The 22,757-nt window shown below is 38.9% G+C and overlaps 1 protein-coding gene across 1 annotated transcript in view; it reads right to left on the bottom strand.

Moving 5' to 3' along the window:
- The window catches only part of csmd3b (CUB and Sushi multiple domains 3b), a 386,683-nt gene that overhangs the window by 75,940 nt on the left and 287,986 nt on the right, over positions 1-22,757 (bottom strand). The window contains exons 18-26 of the mRNA XM_042434723.1: positions 19,377-19,564; positions 18,742-18,930; positions 12,965-13,081; positions 12,272-12,487; positions 8,503-8,691; positions 2,989-3,089; positions 2,545-2,613; positions 2,228-2,384; positions 334-525 (exon numbers count right to left, since the gene is read on the bottom strand). Of these exons, the coding sequence (XP_042290657.1) occupies positions 334-525; positions 2,228-2,384; positions 2,545-2,613; positions 2,989-3,089; positions 8,503-8,691; positions 12,272-12,487; positions 12,965-13,081; positions 18,742-18,930; positions 19,377-19,564 (1,418 nt within the window). The remainder of the gene's footprint in view (positions 1-333; positions 526-2,227; positions 2,385-2,544; positions 2,614-2,988; positions 3,090-8,502; positions 8,692-12,271; positions 12,488-12,964; positions 13,082-18,741; positions 18,931-19,376; positions 19,565-22,757) is intronic.

The raw sequence follows: 22,757 nt of genomic DNA on the forward strand, positions 1-22,757 counted from the left end.
CTTTTGTCAGTTTTTTTCCCCCAGTAAATATATCATGCTTTTGATGTTTGCCTTGTGCAGCTACCAATATTTTTGCAGCTATTCAAAAAAAAAAAAAAAAAAGAAAAAAAATGGCTGCAGGCAGAAGTGGTTTGGACTGCACACTTCACAGCACACAAATGCACCAATACAAGTGAAAGCAAAGGCAACAATGAACCCTACTCACCTTTCCCTCTCAAGCTTATTAAAGTGTTATTCAAGGTTCAACCCATAATTGTGTGTCTGTATATACCTGTCTCTCTCCAATAAATCTCCTTTTAAAGTGTAAACAGCTTTCCATAGCAAGAGACGTACCGATGCAGGAAGGCAGGGGGTTATCCCAGGCTCTCCTTTCGCCTGTCATACATTTCAGCGTGGAAGCCCCATGCAAGGTGTATCCGGGCTCGCATCTGTATGTGATGCTGCTCCCAGAGAAATGACCTTGGTCGTTGACCTTGAAGCCAAACTGAGGCACGCCTGGGTCCTCACAATGAGACAATTCAAAACCTTGAAAGAGACAGAAAGTTCTTTACAGTGTGTACTTTTTGAAATACTCGCTATGGGACAACTAAGACCCACTGGAGAAAATTGAATTAGTTTTGTTTAGATGCATAGCAATATTCTCTTAATATCTGGCACACTCAAGTATTCTGTTTGTGAGCTCGCTGATATCACAGATCCTGTTAAGCTCTCATGCCGATTTAATAAAAAATATTATATTAGGAGCAATATTCCAATATTAGGGGAGATACTGGGGCATGAATTCACCTTATCAAATTTAATGTTGTTTTTCATAGTCTATGTAAGCTCAGTTTCCATGGTAATATTAGGAAAATTCTGTTTAGTCATTTGCACCACTTCGGAGAGCAGGATATGAAGAGGTATATAAATAGCTTATCCTTATAAGACCTTAACCAAGGTTTGATCTACGGTATTATCTGAATGATGAGGTGCGCATGGATTTGAGCTATCTTCTGGAAGACTGCAATAGGTTCATGTCTAAATCCTTAAAAATGGCCATTTGCAAAGCTGTACTTTTATCATTTGCCAATCTGCCATCATCCTGACATCTAGTGTGAATGGTTGCCATCTAAAACTGTTCACCGTAGGTTGATCTATAAGACAAAATAAATTATTGTGAATAATTCATACACAACTGAAGTTTTATTGAACTCTAGACCTCCTATTAAACATAACTAAAAACTTAGTGTGTGACATGGTAGTTCATAATGCCGCAATGTTTTATCAGCTGATGTCCTTTTGCTTGTACGGGAAACTAACTTTTCTCTGCATCAGTATGGGGAAGGTGAGGTGCAGAGGAGTAAGTAAAGTAATGCTCCACTCTACTTTCACAGCAGAAAGACAAAACAACTTCAAAGTGGTATGCAAATCATCCTGCATGACTCCATTTAAACAATTAGATTTTCTAATTCCGACTATGCATCTAAGAGGGCACTGGTAAATGTGGGTGTGCTTTGGTGAACATCAGAACGCACCTTTAACATCTCATCCTACGCTGAAAACATAGCTCTCTGAAAGCTTGTTAATCAAACATGACAACTTTCTTGTGATCATGTCAGCGGTGGAATTTACAATCAGTTCTGTGATGGTTTCAGAAATGAGAACCATTTAAAATTAAATTGATTCAGAAAGTATGTTACATTTGTCAGGAATTAGTACAGCTGTCACATGGTATTTAATAACTGAATTGATGTGATTGTGATACTGACTAGCTTTTACTCTTTATGTGCTGTCTTTGTTCATACCAGCTTTACTTAACCTTGCTGCATATAACTAATGTACAGCACACTTATGTAAGGCCCTAGTTGTTGGTGTTAATTATGTGCTAAGTTCAAACTAATTTGTAACACGTACATGCTTTTTTCTCTATAAAAGCTTGCTTGTTTACATGCTAATCCTGTCTACATGCAGTCTTTTTGTATGTGAACACCAACTTGAAGGCTCCAGCTACTTATTTTGTTTTCTACTCAAGATAAATGTTGTAATGCTAGTTTGAAATAGAGAATTAGAGGGGTTTATACTTGAGTACAGTTGAGTAAAGTTAAAGTTGAGTATTTTGCCAAAAGGATAAAGTTGTTTCATTTAATATGTTCTTGGTCGCAACAGAACTCATACATTTGGTTTCGACTAGCTTGGGTTGTGTGCACTGCAAGTAGAAAGTTCATACTGGTTGGCTGTGTGCACTCACTGGAGTAGACCAGTTTGAATCCTTCTCCTGTATTTTCTGCATCACTGTAAAATTCCAGCCACAGATGGTTTGAAGTGGAGATCAGCGTCAGGCCCAGCATAGATGACCCAGTGAACGCTCCAAGAACATGGGCTGTGTTGTCTTTACCATCATAAATCTGGAAAAACAACAGTACAATGTAGTGATAACGCAAGTATAACATAATGACCAACCTGAGATAGTCCATCGTAGTTCAAAGACAGGGATTGAGTTTTCCTCATCGTTACTGATTAGTTTAACATTTTAGGCAGTAAGAATGCGTGTGCATGTGTGTTTACCTTGAGTATATCCCCCTGGGCAAGGTGAAAAGTTCTAGCAGAGATGTTGATGCCTTTCCCAGCCTGCACCTGGTTATCAATACACAGTGAAATGTGCCAAAAGTTAACATTCCTATGGAAGCCCAGAATCTATATATAATTATGTTGCCTGAGCCACTAAATAAACCAATAAACTATCTTCTTCAGCTACCTCACCTTAGCATCAAGAATCAACATGCAACCAAATTTAGATTTATTGACTGACAAAGTGGAAAACATGAACTCACAAAGATTTGAAGATAGCAAATAACTTCCACTCATTTTCATAATAAATTTTACATTTGTACCAGCATGCAAATATTTAGAGTATTTTTTATAAAGTGACTACAAGGCATAATGAGCTATATTGCATTGATTGAGTAAGAACACATTAAATGTATTTTCAAATCCGCTCAGTTTGGTTACCTGAATGCTGTAGATGCACTCGTGGTTGTTGTCATAGTTCATTGGGTAGTTTGGAGAGAGAAGGATCCCTTCATTGTTTATAACTGAAGAACCACACTCGGCTAATGACGGAGACAGAAAACAGATGGTCAACGAATGGTAAACATGTTTAAAGTTTCATAATGATGTGGTGGGACCATGTGGGAAAACAGAATTAGTCAAATTTTTAAATCTAACTTTTAGAATTTTTTCTTCTCTTTATAAAGTTCGATCCGACTGCATAAATGTTTTTTGTACATTGTATGAGCAGTCATATAGAACACATCAGAGGTAAAAGATTTTTTTCATCTTACAGAAGATGATGATTCCTTTTTCCTCCGCAGATGAATAAACACGTCTAACGTGTGCTTGTGTGCATGTGTGTGTCCATGGGAGCAATTTAATAACACTGTTAACCAGCTGTGTTGTCAGTCATCTATTTCTGTTAAAGAGAATGAGCAGGTAGTAAAATTCAGAAACTCATTTTCCTAACAATACCCGCTCTGCACTTCTCACATGTGTCCTCTATCCACAGTATCCATGTCCCCTTCCTCTCTTTTTTTCCCCTCTCTCTCCCCCCCTTTCTTCACCTCTCTGTGTCTCTACTGGTGTAATAGTCATATTACAGCTGTCATATCGTCAATAAATCACGCTGCTACAGTTTCCATTTAGAAAATTACCTCTCCACCCTCTCCCTCTTTCCCCTTTAACTCCCTGGCTCTTGCTCTTTCTCTCTCTCCCTCTCTATGAATAGAGCTCCTTTACTCTCCTCTACTTCAATCAACCGTTCTCTTCCGCTTCTCTCGAGTTTCCTCTTTTCTTATCCCATTTCATTCTTTTCTTTTCCTTTTGTCTTTTTCCTCCTACTTCTCTCTCTTTTTGCCTTCACAGCAGTAAATAGAAGATAATGTCTACAAATTATAGAAGAGTACAGGAAAAAAGCCAAAGGCACATTTGATTTTTACAAAAGAAACTATTCTGGCCCTACTGAAAACATCCCTTTGGACAGTATTGAAAACGGTATGTTTGACCTACTAGGGAAGTAAACCACAAAAAACACCATAGAAAAACTTTTAATCTGCAAAGTATATCTCTTAAGTTAATTAAACTTACTAAAGAAACACTCACATTTGGATTTATGTGTCTTTCCATTGTTAGTCTACTTGACTTTAAAGTTTAATGACAATGGAGGAAGCAACAAAAGCAACCAAACAATAAAAAGTTCACAAAACTATGATATTGTGCAGCTAACGCAATGCAAAGGTAGTCTTATCTTTTCTTTCCTCTTCCTCTTCATCTCCTCCTTCGTGATGTGCACGACATCATACAGCAATACAAACAACACACAGGAACTAAATATAGCAAACCGCACTACACCATGGAACACCGGCACATAACACCACTCCTACCTCTTTACATCACATTAGTCTTTGCACGTTGATGACAAAGAGCCAAAGACATAAAAACTGACACTGCTAACAGTTTGTGAAACGTTCTCATGAGCAATCTAAATCTAAAATGTCCTCTTTTACAAAACATGGATGGTAATGTCTGTCTCTCTGCACCTGTATATTATCACACTTCTTTTGGCGTTGATTCACACATCTTTTGAAGGAGTGCAGAAATATGTTGTGCTGTCTCTTTTCCTATGTGCTCTTAATGTTGCCCCTTATTGATTCTGCATTTGCACCCAAATCAAATCTCATTTGCAAATTTCTTGCTTACAATGACCCTGAAGTTAGTGGTACAGTACAAGGTATTGATCCTTGTGGGGAAATACATGCTCTGCATCTGACTAATCCCAACTATTGAGAGAAAGTAAGCAAGCACTACTCTGAATACTAATAAAGCTGAAGGAACACAGCACAAATGCAGGGAGATTAGGCAAACAGGGATTTAAAGTCATGACCCTCAATCATCGTTTTCATCTTGGCTTATTAGTATGAAATTAAAACACAAAGTTTTTTCTTTACTGATCGACAGCCAACATAAATGTTCTCCATCTGATGAGCCACTCTTGTTTGGAGTGTGCCTGTGAGTGTATGTTTATAGACAAATTCCGGTTGTAGGCAGAAGTAGACAAGCTGACATTACTGCAGTGGCGCCTCACATGTAAACCCGCATATGACACAATAATGTATGGGAAAGGAGCTCACATTTTGGCCGCTTTTGCCAAGAAATATGTCCAGGAGATCCTATAATAAATAAAACTTCAACTTTCCAATTAAATTTGGTCCCATTTTACCAGACTGCTGTGCTGTTATCAGCTGCACCAGCAGTAAATTTAAAAAAAAAAAAAACGGAAAGTAAAAGCCACAAGACTCTGCTCCGTGAAATATATTTAACGCCTGTAAATCTCCAGTAAATCTTCATGTTGGGATCGCATTCTGAGCACTTAAGACCGAGCGATCTACTGACAGATGGTGAGCTGCCACCCTGCATATTTCTTGGCAGCTTGGTACTATGTTACCTGGTTGAAATTTCACTTTAATTTACACTCATCATGCGTTTTCAATTTTTATTGAATAGTGCATTACTTCTGATTACAATGCAAGAAATCATGTGAGTTTAATGATTCAGATCATAATAACTTCTGCTGGGTTCAATTTGCTACACACAGCACTTCTACATCCAGATTCTAGAGGTCGGACTGAAGAGTTACATTTCTTATTTCTTCCCCTAAGCCTGTGTTATAACCAATTTCAGACTCATGCTTTTAGACTCGATAACTTCCACATTTACACAGACTACCTCCATCTGTCAAAGGGGTGACTGCCGACTGTGATTAACCCAAACATCTCCTCTACCACCGTCAGTGTATATACGTTCCGTTCCACTCTGCCACTGCAGTAATGGCGGCGGTGCTGAAGAGCACAACATATAAATCAGCTGCCGGATTCGTCTATATGCATGACAGCCCATATTTAAAATGATTGTCATTAAATGTTTTGAAAACCCACTGAGACACAACTCAATATATTCAAAATGTTTCACCTCAAGTTAAAACATTCATTTCTAATGGACATGTCTTCAGCCCACATTAACTTCTTGGGCAGCATGATTATGGATTAGAGTTCAAGAAAAACCTTTTATATTCTGACTCATCTGGTTTTAAGAGTAAATGCAAAATTGTCCTTCAAGTTACAGACAGAAACTTTAAGACAATGCCTACTTCAAACAACTAAACCCTCTTTTCTTTTTCATGATTGAGCATCATATACAGTATATTTTGTTTTATATTGTATTGTGTGCAGAACTGTCCCTTTTACTTCAGATTATTCAATAAGTCGTTCAACAGCATCCACAGTAACAGCATGATAAAAATGTCCAAAAATCCGATATTAAATAAAAAAATTCTAATAATTTCTGATAATGTCCTTGCTTGTAAAAATAATAATTATAAAGGATTGTACAGGATTGTGAACAGGCCAAAAATCTCTGCCCACTGGTGACTCACGTCTATGAAATATCACTGACATTTATTGTTCATCCACTGACCGAAACTTGGCTTATATAAATGTAGCTTTTGAACAGAGTGCTGTCTGTGGGACTTCTATTCAGTTTAGTGCCATTTTGTTCTTTGTATTTAATACATTTTGGACACTCTATAACAGGAAACACTGTTTCACAGAGGCACATTCAACTATAAAATCTACGTCCAAGGTGGAAATAAAGAAAATCATCGGACACGCTCCTTTTCTGCTCTGAAAAGTTTTTCCTCTTTCAGTCACATCATTATAGAGTGCAAAAGGAGCCATGTACAAAAAAATAACTAATTTGTGCTCTTGATGTCGTGCTCTCGATTTAATAATTTGTGCTCTCGATTTAGTAATTTGTGCTCTCGATTTAGTAATTTGTGCATTTCATTTAATAATTTGCGCTGTCAATTTAGTAAGGCGTGCTCAAGGATTTCGCCCACATGCCAATCTCTCCTCCAGCGTACGTCCTCTCTATGGATCATTTGGATTTAATATGGTTTCATTTTGATCTTGGACTAAGATATGTAGATATACTTTAACCACAACACTGTGAATACAGGACAGAATATGGAATAATGGACTTTTTCACCATAAACATTTTCATGCTCCTGTGGATGTCATTCGGTTCATAAAAACTCAGCTTCAGGGTTGTGGACGATAAGCGATAGCTTACAGAAAATGGATGGATGGATGGATAATACATCCATCCATTTTCTATAGGCTATTGCTTATCCTTCGGAGAGTTGCGGGGGAGCTGGAGCAGATCTCAGCTGGCATTGGGCAAGAGGTGGGCTGCACCCTGGACAGGTCGCCAGTCAATCACAGGGCTGACATACAGAAACAGACAACCATTCACAGACCTACAGGTAATTTAGAATTGCCAATTAATCTAACTTGCATGTTTTTGGTCTGTGGGAAGAAGCAGGAGCACATGGAGAGAACACGGGCAAGCATGGGGAGAAGATGCAAACATATATTACTAAATCAGGAGCACAAAATAGTCTTTTTTTTCTCCATGGCCCCTCCTGGGCTCTGTACTTCCTTAACCTTTGTATTTGTGCCATTTTCTTCACTGTCTTTTAAAAGCAAACAAAGTTCTTGGCCTTGTGTGTTTGCTTTTGAACTGAGGCTGCCCAGGTTCATAAAAATATACCATGACATTCAGAACTATGTATTTTTCCTTGTCAACAATCTGGGCAAACATTTCTGTGTTTGCAAAGAACCTCAAGACACTGGCAGCAAAGCAGCAGCCTGTTTTAAAGACATGTGGTCACTGGAGCCTTGCATTCTGTTAGATCAACTATTAAACGACACGGTTCTCCTCCTTTATCTTTGTTTGTGAAACCCAGAGATAATTAAGAAAGTAAGATAAAGTATTTGCACTAATAATCAAATCAGAAACTTGTCTTGGTAGCTGAATGGTCAAAAACCCAGACAAACTATTCTATATATGTCCTCTCTTGTCTACTGTAACTCCATTTTCACTTGCCTCAGCAAAGTATCCCAAGATCGTTTACAAGTGGTCCAAAATGCTGCTGCTAAACTCAGGTCCTCCAAAAGGTCTCATGTGACACAGATTCTGATTGCTCCTCCCTGGCTCCCCATCGAATTCAGAATCCAATTCAAAGTTCTTGTGATCACCTATAGAGCTCTGCATGGTCAGGCACCTGTCTACATTAGAGATCTACTGCATCAGGGTTTGCTGGTTGTTCCTCGATCTAGGCTTAAAACTAAAGTAGACTGTGCTTTTGAGGTTGTGGCTCCTAAACTTTGGAACTCTCTCCCTTTGGACTTAAGATTACTGGACTCTGTGGACACCTTAAAAAAGCAGCTCAGACTTACCTTCATGTAATTTTTCCATTTTCTATTTAATTCTGTTTTTTAATTTGTTTTATGTCTGTATGTATGTTTATGCTTTATTTTTTCTGCGAAGCACTTTGTGATGTTTCTGCTCTTGAAAGGTGCTACATAAGTAAAGTTACTTACAGTATTGATTCTACATCATGTTATCACATACCAACACATCTTGGTAGAGGAGCGCTCCACATTCTGCGACCACCTCCCAGACAGATTAACTCCGGTGCCCCCTCAAGGCGGTACCCCATATTGCAGGAAAATGATAAAGTGTCTCCAATGCCAAAACTGTAGCCGTTTCTCCTGCCGAACCGAGGCATTCCAGGGTCCTCACATGGCTCTAAGGTGTATTCTGCAGAAAATAAATACATAACAAATACATGAATAAACATAAAAAAAAATACTACATTGGGTCAGCACTATGAAATATATGCTTTTGGTTAAAATTCATGACAAGAAACAAAAAAATTATGTATGCATTTACATAGAGTAGAATTATATATGTATATACTAGTCCAGGACTATATCAGCGAATCAAAATACATTTTAAAATTAGTACTGTATTTAGTGATGTTTTTGAGCAACAACTATAAAAAATAAATAAATTGAATAAGTGCCATAAGGGTAAGTGAGAGACGATAAGAGTGTAAAATCAGACAACCTATAACTTTCACTCTCAAAGTCCTGGAAAATCCATTTAAATGCTACAAGTAAGCCGACACCATAACCATTAAATATTAAATGAAACATACAAACAATTCATGGCAATGATCTGCCTCTCTCTGTAAAAAATCTTCTTTAATAATTCAATGACTCTTGTCATAAAAACTCTTGACAATGTATTCCATTAAAATACAATCTTTGCACAAGAACTTGTGAACAATTAGCACTCAAAGTCAGAGTCTGGGTTGTCCTGAAATGCACTTGTAGGAGATTTTTTTTTTCTGCTTGCTGAGAATGACAATGTGATTTGTATTTCAGAGTGTGCTGCGGCATGACACCGCATGTTGAGCATGTTGAGATTCACAAGTCACATCTCTGGTGACACCTCCCATGTGTAACACTCTGAGTATCAGTTTATGCCATCTGGGAGGAGATAAAACGTCCGTCAGTGTAGACTCAGATCTAAGTACTTCTTTTTTGTCTGTGAAGATTCTCAGTCATCCAGGTCATGGTTATATAAAGGAGGTTGAATTGAAGGCAACTGCACTTTTCACCTCTCATCCAAGGGGCTTCTTCAGTTCTAACTGACTGGAGAGGAGTAACGGCTATTTAATCTCTGTGGGGTCATTATCAAGGTCATTGACACCACTTGGTTTGTTAGTGCTTCTGGCTGTTGTAACGACAGTCGTTAGAGTCATTAGAGTCACCTGAGGCCTAGCGTAGTTGTCACATGAGCCCAAATGATAGGACAGCTCTTTTTTCCAGAGTCAAAGAGAGAGTGCTGAGAGGGAAGTTAAGTAAAGGATTTTCATTTATAAGGGGCAGATTGGGCTTTGTCCTAATTATACCCCTTAATCCTTCATTTCATTTTGGATGAGATTGGTGGTGAAGTAATATGACTCTGTATTGGGATAGCATTTGTGACTTGTACACATCCTGAGGAGGCAATGAAGATCCATCTCCATCTCTTTTCTTCTTCTTGTGTTGTTTAATGGCAGACTGCGTCCAGTTTAATGTTGTGTAACCTCTGTTCATCTTTTTTTTTGTGAGCTATTCAGATGGTTTTATGGTTAATCCTCGAGGCTAGTGGGGAAATATCTCAGTGTAGAGGGAGAGTGAGAGCTAAGCATTCACTTAACACAGCAAAGTTTTGTGTTGAGGGGCTGCGCCATATAGGGCTATGCAAAACCCTCCACATGAGGCACATTTCTGTGAAGCTAACAATTGAATATGACATCAGGCTGTGTGTTCTTCCACTTGTATTTCCTGGTGGTTCACTCACTTGATGCTTTTCTAGTCTTTTTTGTTTTCTTGTTTGTTTTTAATTCAGTATATATACCTGGGACTCCCTGTAAAGTAGTATTGATACCCCAAACTATAGGCTCATTTCTAAACTGCAAAATAAAGCCAATGTTTTGGAAAAAGCCAAGTAGCTTGGATATGCACAGCAGTCAGACAATTTTCTGTCATGGCTGCTATTGGTTGCACACCACTGACACGACACAGCACAGCACAAAATCTTCAGTGACATCTTGATGCATGGTTATGCAGGAGCTTGGTTTTGCTGGATCTCAGTGTGGCTTTTGACACCGTTGATCACTGTGTGTTGACTTTTGTAGGCAGGTGATGGACTGGGTCAGCTCTGCACACTCTTAAAACTCTGGCGGTGCAAGACTCTGTTTTGGATCCCATTTTATTTGCAGTGTATATGCTTCCCTTTGAGAAGATCATTTGTAGCTTTAAACAGTACACAGCTGGGTGTGGTAAGGTGTGGTCTGTTGTACTTGTGACCACACCCAGCTGTGATGTAACCTCGTACTATAGTGAAACAGTACATCAGTGCTACACAAGTATTGCCCAACAGCTATGCAGATTCAATTATACATCTCATTTAACTCAATTGCCTAAACTCAATCAATAGCTGGATTGCAAATAATCTGAGGGAATTATATTTGTATTAACCAAGTTTTATTGTGCCCTAGTCATCTTTGTTCCTAAGGTGAAGGAAAGTCTTTTTCTTCCATCATCTGTTATGTATGATCCAATTCAAGATCCTTTTGATTAGTTCTGCAAGGTCACCCGTCTACATTAGGTTGAATTCACACCTAATCAGGCATTGTGGTGAAAATGCCAGTCCGTTCCTTCATTTTAATGGGGGTAATGCATTTAGGCTGCGGTGTTGGGGGCCGCAGGGTTGCTGCAGTGACCTGCGGCAAGAAAGTTGAACCAGAATCAACTTTTGGAGAAACACAACCCGACACCACGTTGTGGTGGCCAATCAAAGCTGGCATTCAGACTGATCAGAGCTGTAAACTCTGCCATGAGGCAGTAAAAATACATTACTAGGAAGAGGGGATGACGTTTCTCTTTGTTTGATAACATTAAAAGTAAAGTTAGACTTTGCTGATGGCTTCCCAATTCATTTTAAAAAAGATGAGAGAAAAAGACAGAGAGAACTCAAGTTAGCTAAGAGCACCAGTGAGAGAGAGAGAGAGAGAGAGCAGTGGTTGTTGAGTGAACTAGAAAGTGAATGAAGAGAGCGAGCAGTGGTAGTGAGAAAGCCGGTGAATGAGAGGAATAAAACATTATTTTCTAATTGTTTCATAGCGGTTACAAATAAACACGCCCATACCACCACCCCCACCATGCACCTCCATACAACCCTTAGGAGGTGCACCGCAATGCCTGAATACAGCCGTAGTGAGCCACTACTTTTGTCACCAGAAGGTCACAGAGACCCTGTGATTAGGTCTTGTTAGTTGTAACTCACTCTGTGCTTCAAATTAAAGAAGATTTTGCTTTTGTGGTTGTGACCTGCCAGACCTTAAGACCTGTGGACACTTTCAAACAGCAGCTCAAGACCCACCTGGTTACATCTGCCTTTGTTTGGCTTTCCACACTTATATCATGTCTGTATTTTATGTCTTACTTTACTGCTTTTACTATATTTCTTTAATACCGTCACTGCTTGAGGGAAAGCTAAGACAGATCATTTACCACAGTACATTGTATGTAGACTTAAGTGACTTCATCCTGGTAGAAATGTTGCTCTTCTCTGTTTTCTTTAAAGAGAAGCTATTATTTTACTGTTGCAGATCTTCTTTGAATGACTTTCTTTCATTAGTTCTACAGTATCATACTGAATTGTTCCAGTATGTGAGGTAAAAGGGAAAACTGACTTCTTGAATTGTCCAAATTGAGGGTAAATGGAATCTAGACCTTGTTTAAGAAGAATAATAGTACAATATGACTGTTGTTAAGTAAATTACCAGAGAAAGTTATGTTGAAGCCCTCATATGAAATGGAAAAGTCAGAGATGAATCGTAGCTGGGCTTTGAAGTTGCCATAGAGACCAGCATTGATGTTGCTAGGCAACTCGTTGCCGGTCAGGCGAGCCAGTGGTTGCAGGAAACTCCCGTTCTCAGTAACCAAGAGGTAGTCGTGTTGGTCCTCCAGATGAAAAGAATTGAATTGAAACTGGACTCCTGTTAGACACAAGGACAGAGACACACACAGACAAGAAGAAGAGAGTTTTTGGCTGATATAATACAATCAGTATACAATATTTTACAGTCTGATCACAGCAGATACAAAGTCTACATTATTGCTGACATCATGACAGGTTAAAAATACATGAAAATAGTCAACATTAATTGAATTGTAATCTACGAGTAGCATTAATGTGTTTTGTTTGCCACCATCTTCTCTGTATACATGCATTGACGATTGCAAAGAACTTGCTGTAACTATGCTATAAACAATAGGAAACAGTAACATAACATAATACAAGTTTGTAGTTGTAGTATAATATTATGCAAAATACTTGATATGTGCTAAGACAGATCATGTGTGTGTGTGTGATCTTGGTACTTCTACTGCTGCACTGCTGTGTGTACCACTTGCTACTTTCTCTCACTCTGTCTCTCTCTATTAAAGAGTGTGGATCTATGTTCATCTCTTGCCTTTCCCGTGGCTGACTTCAACAGTCCAAGTACAGTTGAGAGATGAAGGGTAGCTGTCTGGATAGCCGGGACTAAGGATGGTTCCCCAGGGACCTCTAACATCTCCGCCACATAGAGCTGGATAGATTGAGAGAGACAGAGTGGGAGAGAGAGAGAGATATGTGCAGAGACAGGGGACAAAGGCAGATAGAAGGTTAGGATCAGATAGTTGATAGCTAAAACAGATAATGTTTCCCTGAGGACCTTTAATACCACTTCTGTAGTACATATACACACACATATAACCACACACAAACGCTAGACTATTAGGATAGAAAGGTCTGTATGCACTGACAGTTGCAAAATATGTGTCTTGTCATCCATTAGGGAAGTGTTTGAATGTGTATTCCCTTAGAGCTTTACTTTAAATGTTTGAGCTCGTCTTTTCTCTTTTATTCCTCTCACTGTCGCACAAACATGAATAATGACAATAATGGATTATTCACTCTTTATATATTTTTATGTCCCTGAAAGTAGCTAACACCAGGTTATGAGGTAAGTGATTCTAAAAACTAAAACTATTTTTCTGTTTAAAGAAACTTAGTTTAATCTAGTTGCCTGAATTTTAATTATGCAAACCTTCTTTCAGTTGTGTGTAAGACAGCTCTTCAACACATCAACTGTAGGTCAGCATATGTGGTAGAGATGATGACAGTAATCACAGTCCCCTTCATCTCTAAGCTGTGACATGCTCATCAGACAGAAACCTCTCTCACCAACTCATCCTCATAATTAAACGACAGTATATATATCTAAAATTCAGCTGGCAAAAAAATGACATTTAGTTACGTTTACACCATCTAGCGGCTGTAATGCACTCTAGAATGATCCCCAGGACCGTAAAATGCCGCTTTCCAAAACCGTTACAAATCACTGTTAAAAAATAATTATGATTATTTTTTAACAGCGATTTGTTCTACGTGGTTCTGCCACGTAGGCATAGGCCAACACAAAAGTGCATGGGCCATCTTTTCCAAGAAAAACTGACTTATGTAAAGTTAGAAGAACAACAAAGAACAAACAGACAAACTAGAAAAATGAGCGACCAGTTTACTTTGCAGCATTCTGCACATTGTGCACAAAGGCAATAACAACAAAACACTGCCTGTCCAACATGCTCAACCAACAAAATATCACTGCAATAAAGGCTGTAGGCTACCCAACCGCATAGACAAAAAGCCTGTCCAGTCCAAAAAACAGTGTATTTGCACTGGCAAGACCGGCTGCTCATCAGCTCTACAGCACACTGTATTTAATTAATTAACTATTTTATTGCACAAGGTGGTAACTAAACCTAAACAGACAGCAGAGAAGGTGTTTACTTAGACAGGAATTGCACATGTAGGCTAACATATATCCCTTGTGCATGCATTATAGCCTACAGTCATTGTTGCTTCAGTATCAGTCGCAAAACACCAAATCTGCACATTTTATTGAAAACTACAACCTTACGCTCTATTCTATCAAGAAAACTGTCCATACTACTTTGATGTGAAGCACCTTGATTTTCCATTCTTGACTGTGCAGGGAAATACATACAAATCTGGTTGTGAATGTGGTTTATAAATGGCACATAAATCAGCAGGTGAACCCATAACTGCGAGGAACATGATTTTAGTTGGGGAAGCGGGGGTGCTGACTATTAAACACCCCCTCCCCCAAAAATGTTTGAGTTTATTAAATACTTGCGGTGATTGCACCGCAGCAGAAAGGAATGTGTGTCTCCCCGTTGAGAGAGACACTGTGTGCATTTATGCACGAGGCACAGCAGTGTAACTTCATTGATTATTTAAACCTCCCGACACGCCGACAGGATCGGTCAGGATCTAATGTTAATTAATGTTCTGTGTTCTTCTACACATCCGAAAGGTCACACACAGTCCGGGTTCATACAATGAAATTGTTTGGAGTAAAGCAGCTGTCCTCCTGAGAAAGCCCGAGCTCCATCAGAGATGTCTAAAAAAATATTTCAGAAGCTAAAAGTTTAATTCTGTTTCCTCTGGAGAGTTTCCTCTGTCCTGTCAAGTTGATAACTACAACTAGCAGTCGGGCTGCTAGAGACAATTCTAACCGGCATTTGTCAACTCGGTCCATGAGCGTCATCTGAATTGCGTCACTTCCCTGGGTCATAATTACAACAACCGCTAGATAGCATAAACGTAACTATGGGTCGTTTTGGCAGCCTGAATTTTAGACGTATGTTGTTGTTTTTCTTGTGAGGATTTGCTGGCTCTCACATAATTAGGGTAACACTGTGAATAGCCGAGGTTTAGAAGAGCTTTCTGTGGACCCCTGAGAGCTCATCCACATTCTGAAAGTGCTAACACATTGTACATTGTACATACTTTCTCCACCACAACATAGCTGTTAAAAGTTCAAGATTGAAGCTGCTAGTATCTTCCATATTGTAGTGACTTATCACAACTACTAATTTGTCCTCATGACTACATTCCTGAGTAAGTTATATATGTTCTATATTTGAAAATACCTATTTGATGTTTTATTTCGTCTGGTATACAATGTTAAGAATGTTAAGGATCACAGAGTTAATTGAAAAAGTGAAAAATATGTTTTTGTGATGTCTATATCATTAATTCTGCATGTATTGTGAGCCAAGGGATGTGTCAAAAAAGTAGAGAAAAACAAAGTTATTGAAGCAATTTGCAAAGTTGCTTGCTATATAACAAGTGACCATCTAGACAAAAAGCGTAATTTATTTAATTAAGAAATGTAGGAGATTTGAAACCCATTTGTAAGATGTGGTTACCTTGGGACATACTCTCTGAGCTCTGAGCTGTTTAAAGGCAGAAAACAATATGCAAAATATAACAAGTGTGCAGATTGTGCAAGAACCATAAAATGTTTTTTATTTCTGAAATCTATTTTCAGGTAATACGGTTTGATTTCAAGTTATTCAAAGCAGTGGACCAGTGAAGCAATCACAATGTTTCTTAGAGACTATTTAAAACATTTTGAACCTCACAGTATGGCCCCAGGATGACCCTGCAAGTTCTGCACACAGTTCAGCAGTGCACATTGTTATGCAGTAAGGGACGCACAGAGTTGAAACCAGGTCCTCAGAAAAGCATGGAAAAAAAATCTGTTGCTCATTCTATGCATACTAATGCATACTAATGCATAGAATGAGCTGGTGCTTCATTTCTGCTCGCTCCAGTTGGTTCATCTTACAGTTGGACAACTTGCCTGTCATTTTCCTTTACAATAAATCTATAAAATTCCATAACATAACTTCAAAAGTGCATTGGTGGCAGAGCAGTTGGACAGCATGATTAGAGAGAAGGTCAGAAAGTTCTGCTTAAGCGTCTTTGAACATTACATTGTACCATTCCCACTGCTGACAAAAGCTACAACTGCAAAAAAAACCCCAGGCAAGTCATGCATTGAAAATGTGCTCAAACCACAACAGAGCATCACTATCTTCAGACTTAACCACCACAGTTTTTACAACATCAGCATTCCCCCAAAACAAGGCTGAGTGAGTAGTGAGAACATTTCCAAACTAAATAAATACACAGGTGCAGGCTGGCATGTGCGCCCATACACACATGCTGTATACACACAACCTGACACACTCACTCATGCACAAAGCTTGCATGCACACACACACAGCGCTATTAATTATTAATACTTTTCTGCCAGGAAGCTCTTAATGTTGAATGCTGAGGTATGTGAGAAGTCTGAAACACTGCATTACATCTCGATCTCTGCCAGTTCTTTCTCTTTCTCCTTATCTCACCCTCTTTTTCAGTTTGCCTTTTACATCTCCTTCCACCTTTCTCTGTCAGTAAGTTTTTATATCATTTCTCTCTTTCTTTTTCTATATCTGAATAAAATGATTCTATAGACTTCTATTCTTTCTATATAGAGTGATTCTACTATAGCATTAATCTTTGGACTTCAAAAAGGCTGACAAAGTTTATATTTGATGCATTTACAATTATATAACTGGAAATGGATACCTCAGGTTTACAGAAAATCTGATTCTTTGGGGTTCATTCTTTAAATATCAACATTACATAAACAATTTTGGTTCAAAATCTAGAAATATTTAAAATTTCTGTTTGCTTAATGTGATAATCTGGTCATTACTTCTTTCAAATTACATCCCACTTCATACACGATATGAACAACTCAAGGTTGAGTCTGCTTCTTTTGGTGCTTTAATTCATCACATACTATTTGTCAATCATCAAACTAGACCATTTCTCACCCACCACAGCAGCAAATAGTTTCTATATGTTCCTATATTTGTTGTATGGGTACATACTGTGTAAACACAGGCATTCAGCTCACAAATTCTGGCCAGCATGCTTGATGTTGATATGCTCAAACTGCCTCCTCAAAGGAAACACTGCCAGTCCCAGGAACTGAACGATTTAAATGTGGTTAACAACCGAATGAGCTAACAAGTCGAAACCAAGCAAGCTGCCACAAAACTGATGCAGCAGTGCCGTATCCTTCTTTTCTCCCTGCTACACCATGATTGGAGTGAGTGAGAGAGAGGGAGAGAGTCTCCTTTCTCCCTTCACCTACTCCTGCCCCCTCCCCCCTTTTAACTCCTTGATTTGGGAGAGAAGAAAGAGGAGGTGACAGCCAACACAGGCTCTCGTCAACCTTACCTCAAACCTTCCAGTGTTCACGGTTCACACAGGAGAGAAGGTGACAGGAGGCACATGGATAAAAGCACCACACACACGCACACACACAGAGGCACAAGTACATATACTGCATGTGCTCACATACAGTACACGTGGGCAGACACACACACACACACACTACATGCCCACAGATCTCTAATCTTCTTCTCAAATCATCCCCTATCAGCCACAGCAGTCTTCACTGCAAATTGCCCCTGTGTGCATCCAAGAGTGTGTGTGCATGCACATATGTGTGTCTCTACAGTATGGGATTCAACCGGTGGGTTTGTCGCAGAACAACATGTTCTAAATGACTCAGCTCCCCTTATAGGGATGGCAGGCTCTTCTGCTGATCTTTCACACACCACAAATGTATTGTCTTTTTTAAATGGATCAACTAGATCATCTATTTCTGTATAAAAAAAAATGAAATATGATGAAAACGAATAATATCTGTTGACTTATCTTACCTCTCATCTTAAAAAAAAGTTTAATTAATCTGGTCATCACTTTTTTGGATAAGTGGATATTTCATTTTGGAGCAAAACTCCTCATTTGTAGTATAAAATGTTAGTACACTTATCATGAGCAAGTCGGCCGTCAAGTTGGCCTTGCCATGTCATGTCAGAATGTCTTCAGACACTGCATGATATGCACGCTGTCTCTGCATCAACGTCCAGATGAAATGTTGTGTTGCATTTAATGTACTTTCTTTACACTAGAATGATGTGAAAGTGGTCTTATATTTACATCTGTAAAAAATACAACAAAGTCAACAGCTGTGAAGTTAGGGGGATAACAGGGTGGGTAATTACTGTCTCTGTCTCCGCCACTGACAAAAGATGACAGAGGGCTGAGAGCTATTTAATTAGTGCTGCTACAACATATATATATTCTAAAGCAAGGAAAGTACCATTATCAATCAAGTACCATACATTAGTCCTATTGTGACCTCCTGTAATTATGATGGAGGATACAGTATGTCAAATTCTAAGAAACTTCTGTTTCCTAAATATTCTGTGTGATAAATCACATCTCTCTCGATTTCTCTCTAATTAGAGGTTCTTTTCAGTTATTTACCGTCACATGTCGGTAAAGGGTGGCTCCACCAGTGGTTCTTTTCACATACTAGCGGCTCCTCATGGCTGAGTCTGTAGCCAGAATCACAACCAAATGACACTGTGGATCCTATGGAGAAATCCTGTCCATACCGAATACCGTTGACAGGGATACCAGGGTCCAGACACGAGTAGCTGTCCACTGTAACACCTGAAAAACAAAAATGGTTGAATGTCTAGATGGTACGCACATACAGTACAGGAAAGCTTTATCATGTTTGGTTTTTGCTGATCTGCCTAATCTAAAACTCAGATGGTTTGCATCTCCACATAAAGCACCATGTTGTGCATTTTCGGTTATTTGGGGGTTTTTTAGAGGTAAATGACTGGTTCATCTTGTGAAAGGGTATGTGGTGGGATATTATTGTGATGTTGTGTCCTGACATCACACACACCCACTGGGAGGGTAGTCAGAGACATTCTGTGAAAATATTTTTCCCCAAAAATATATTTTCCCTACATAGTCAGTATATGGATTCATGTAATGCGTATTTTCTGATCTGTAGATGGACAAATATGGAGGATGATATCTTGTACTTATGAATGCATGTCCACATGTGCATATGCATAACTGTACTTTATTCATTTCTGACTTACTTTCATACAATATTTTGAAGCCAGCATTCGATCGGCTGTTATCAGTGGTAAAGAGCAGATACAGAAAGTTGCTGCTGCTGAACAGGAACTGTGGCACCTGGGTACCATTAAAAGATCCGACCAGAGGAGACAGGAGGTTGGGTCCATCGTGGATCTCGAGGAAGTCATAACCCAGCTCTGTCTGGAATCTGTGAGACAATACCAGAATATAATTTTTTTTTTGCTGATATCTCACTTTGTCAATGTCATCAATGACAAAAAAATGACAAAACTATCTATGATCTTCACAAAATAGTGGGTCTGTTTGTTGCATGCATTCCTCATTATTTGTGACTGAATCACTGTGATGGCCAAATGATTCTTAAAACCTGCTAAATTTACAAATTAAGCTTAGCTTTAAAATAATTGTTGGAGAAGAAACATTCACATCTTCAACAATGAAAATCATACTTGTAGTCATTGTGCATATTTTGTTTAATTTAACATGCTACAATAGGACAAGATTAAAGCTTTATGAAATCCAGTCTTTAATAGTTTCCAAGCCCTCTAAAGGTTGTTGAGCCACCACTGTTAAATGCACATTACAAGGAAATAAATTTGAAACAGAAACGCAAACCATTGCAAAATAATTTTAAAGGATCCTCTAAAGTAGGGGTCGGCAACCTTTTTAATATGAAGAGCCATTTTTAAATTTTCTTGTTATTCAACATTATGGTTAACATTAAGTTTAATTATGACACCGCATCAAAATTTAAATCTTCAATGGATCTGTAATTTTTTTCCATTCATACAGGCAACGTGCATAGCAACATTTTTAATAAACATTTTTCTCCCAGTCAGGACATTTTAATTATATATGAGCATTATACAAGAATGCCGCCATCCTTATGAAAACATCCACATCTCAGTTGAAATCATTGTCCTTATCAGCCTTCCATCAATCTTGTTCACCGGAAATAAACTTAAAAAATAGATTTGTTTTTTTTTTACCCCCTGTGGTTACAAATTATATGCACAGCTCCCATTTCAGCACACTGCTTTCAATGACATTCCCTCATTTACAAAGTGTTGCTATGGCAGCAAATGTCAAAAAGAGAGAATTAACTGTAACAAACAGAAATATGAGCACTATACAAGAATGCTGCCATCCTTATGAAAACATCCACGAGATGAATAAAAGAGCCCCATTATGCAAAACCATGTGTGCTACAAATAAAACAGATGCCTAACAGTGAATTTTATCCCTGGCCCTGCTTTCCTTTGATGAGCTCCATTATCTGGGGGCCATACTTAGTCACTTGTTGAACACAAGCTTCACAGTGGTCAGTTGTCAAACGACTGCAGGAGGAGCTGAGCACGCCCTTCACTTGCAAGAATATCTGCCCACAGAGATATGTTGATCCGAAGACTGTCAGCAAAGCCAATGCAATGTTCCTGAGACAGCTAAACTTCTCTGGTAGAGATATCCACCAAGTGAAGATGCAAGTTCTGTGATCATGCCCTGCTGTGGTTTCCAGCTGTTTCTGTAGCTCTGCAAAGTTTGTCACCCACAGTGTTGAGCTCTTCAGCTCAATCAGCTGCATTACCATGTCCTGGGTATCCAGCCAGTCTGTCAGAGATAAATCCAGATAAAGCTCTCGGGTTTGATAAAGAAAGAGAACATGGGTCCATGTGTCTGAAATTCCCCAAATTGTGTTGTGAACTCCGACTCCGACTGGCTTGAAATAGTAAAAATGCATAAATTATCCAAAAGTTGAACATCTCAATAAGCATCCACAAAAATCTGAGTGAAAAATATCATATCATGTTTTCTCAAGACTGCATAGGTGTGGCAGATAACGTTTTGATTGACACCCGCACCGGCTACTGGGGGCTGGCTAACTACAGTAGCTAACCTGCGCTTCTAACTCACTGAGCCTCGCCTCCAGCATGGCAAAGATATTACATTTTTTACAAGTACCATTATCACTAAAGGAGGCAGAGGAATACCTAAACATGAGATAAACCGAGCAAGAGAGAGCAGCAGAGTGAGAGGGAGTGAGGGAAGTCATCAGTTACTGCTGAGCTAAAGTAACTAGCAGATTTGAAAAGCATGTAAACAACTGTGTGAGTTGTGAGAAAGTGACTAAAAGAAGGAGAGAGCTAACAGTGCTTGAGTAGAATTAGTGTACACTTAAATGTACAGTGGCTAATTAGCCGCAGTAATGAAGAATATAGCAAAATTAACTGGGTTGAGATGCAGAAACACTACCAATGACACAGAAACTCCAGCAATGAGACAATATGCTTACCGCAGCACATCACGTGGTTTATGATTGGTTCACGTAATTTGTTGCGTAATTTTCATAATAATTGTCCGAGCATAACCACACCCAATTCAAACCCAATATCAGGAAATTGAAACTCATTTTTATTACTCATCAGATGCTTACTATTATGTACATAAGACCCTAAATTACAGTTAGAAGGCTATTGTGGATTTGGGTTTCCCATGTTCCCCAGTTGCCCATGTGTCCAACATGTCCAAAAGAGTTTGCCCTGCAAGTTGCAGAAGGAGATTGAGCTTGTTGAGGTGTCCATGAGAAACATTATTTTCACAACCCACTTCTCATCCTCCAGTTCTGGATAGTCTTGGCCTTTTTCAGCTAGGAAGGCCTTTATGGCATCAATGCAGCCGACAAACCACTCCAAAACTCTTCCGCAGCTTAGCCACCTAACCGCTGGGTGGAGAGGGATATCTTTGTATGAGCAATCCATTTCCTTGAAGAGGGACTGGAACTGTTGGTGTGTCAGAGCAGATCGCTTAACTATGAAGTTACCTCATTAAAATCTGAATTTGACATCTTTGCACAGAGGTTTTTCTTAGTGTACTATGCAGTGGAGTTTTATGATGGGGTGACCAACTTGTTCCTCAATTAATGTGACTTCACATCCACGCTTTAATCAAGTGTGATGCTAAATACCATGGCTTCTTTCAAACCAGCTATCTGCTGCACGCTAACGTTTTCTGCCATTTCTTTAATGCGTCGTTCACAGTTCTGGCTGACATGGGAATGTCTATTACTTTTAATTTTATTGTCTCTTTGTTTTGTAAGCCAACAAACAAAACCTCTGAGCTACAGAGGAAAGCCTCCTTAATATATTTGCCGTCAGTGAATGGCATGTTTTGCAATGCAATGAGCAATGCGTTAGCTTGCTTCGGTAGCATGATTTTTAGCGGTGGCAAAGACTTTGAGGGTGTTTGCTTGCTTCCCATACCTGGTCAGGGCAGGTCTGATGGATTCAGCCTTGTCTGCCTCATCCATGAAAGTTTTCTTGTGTTTAGTCTCAAAATGGTGTTTAACACTTGACATTCGGCAAACAATATTTTCAAGACATAAA

Source organism: Thunnus maccoyii, chromosome 15 (genome assembly GCF_910596095.1).
Source record: "Thunnus maccoyii chromosome 15, fThuMac1.1, whole genome shotgun sequence".
Classification (NCBI taxonomy): Eukaryota; Metazoa; Chordata; class Actinopteri; order Scombriformes; family Scombridae; genus Thunnus; species Thunnus maccoyii.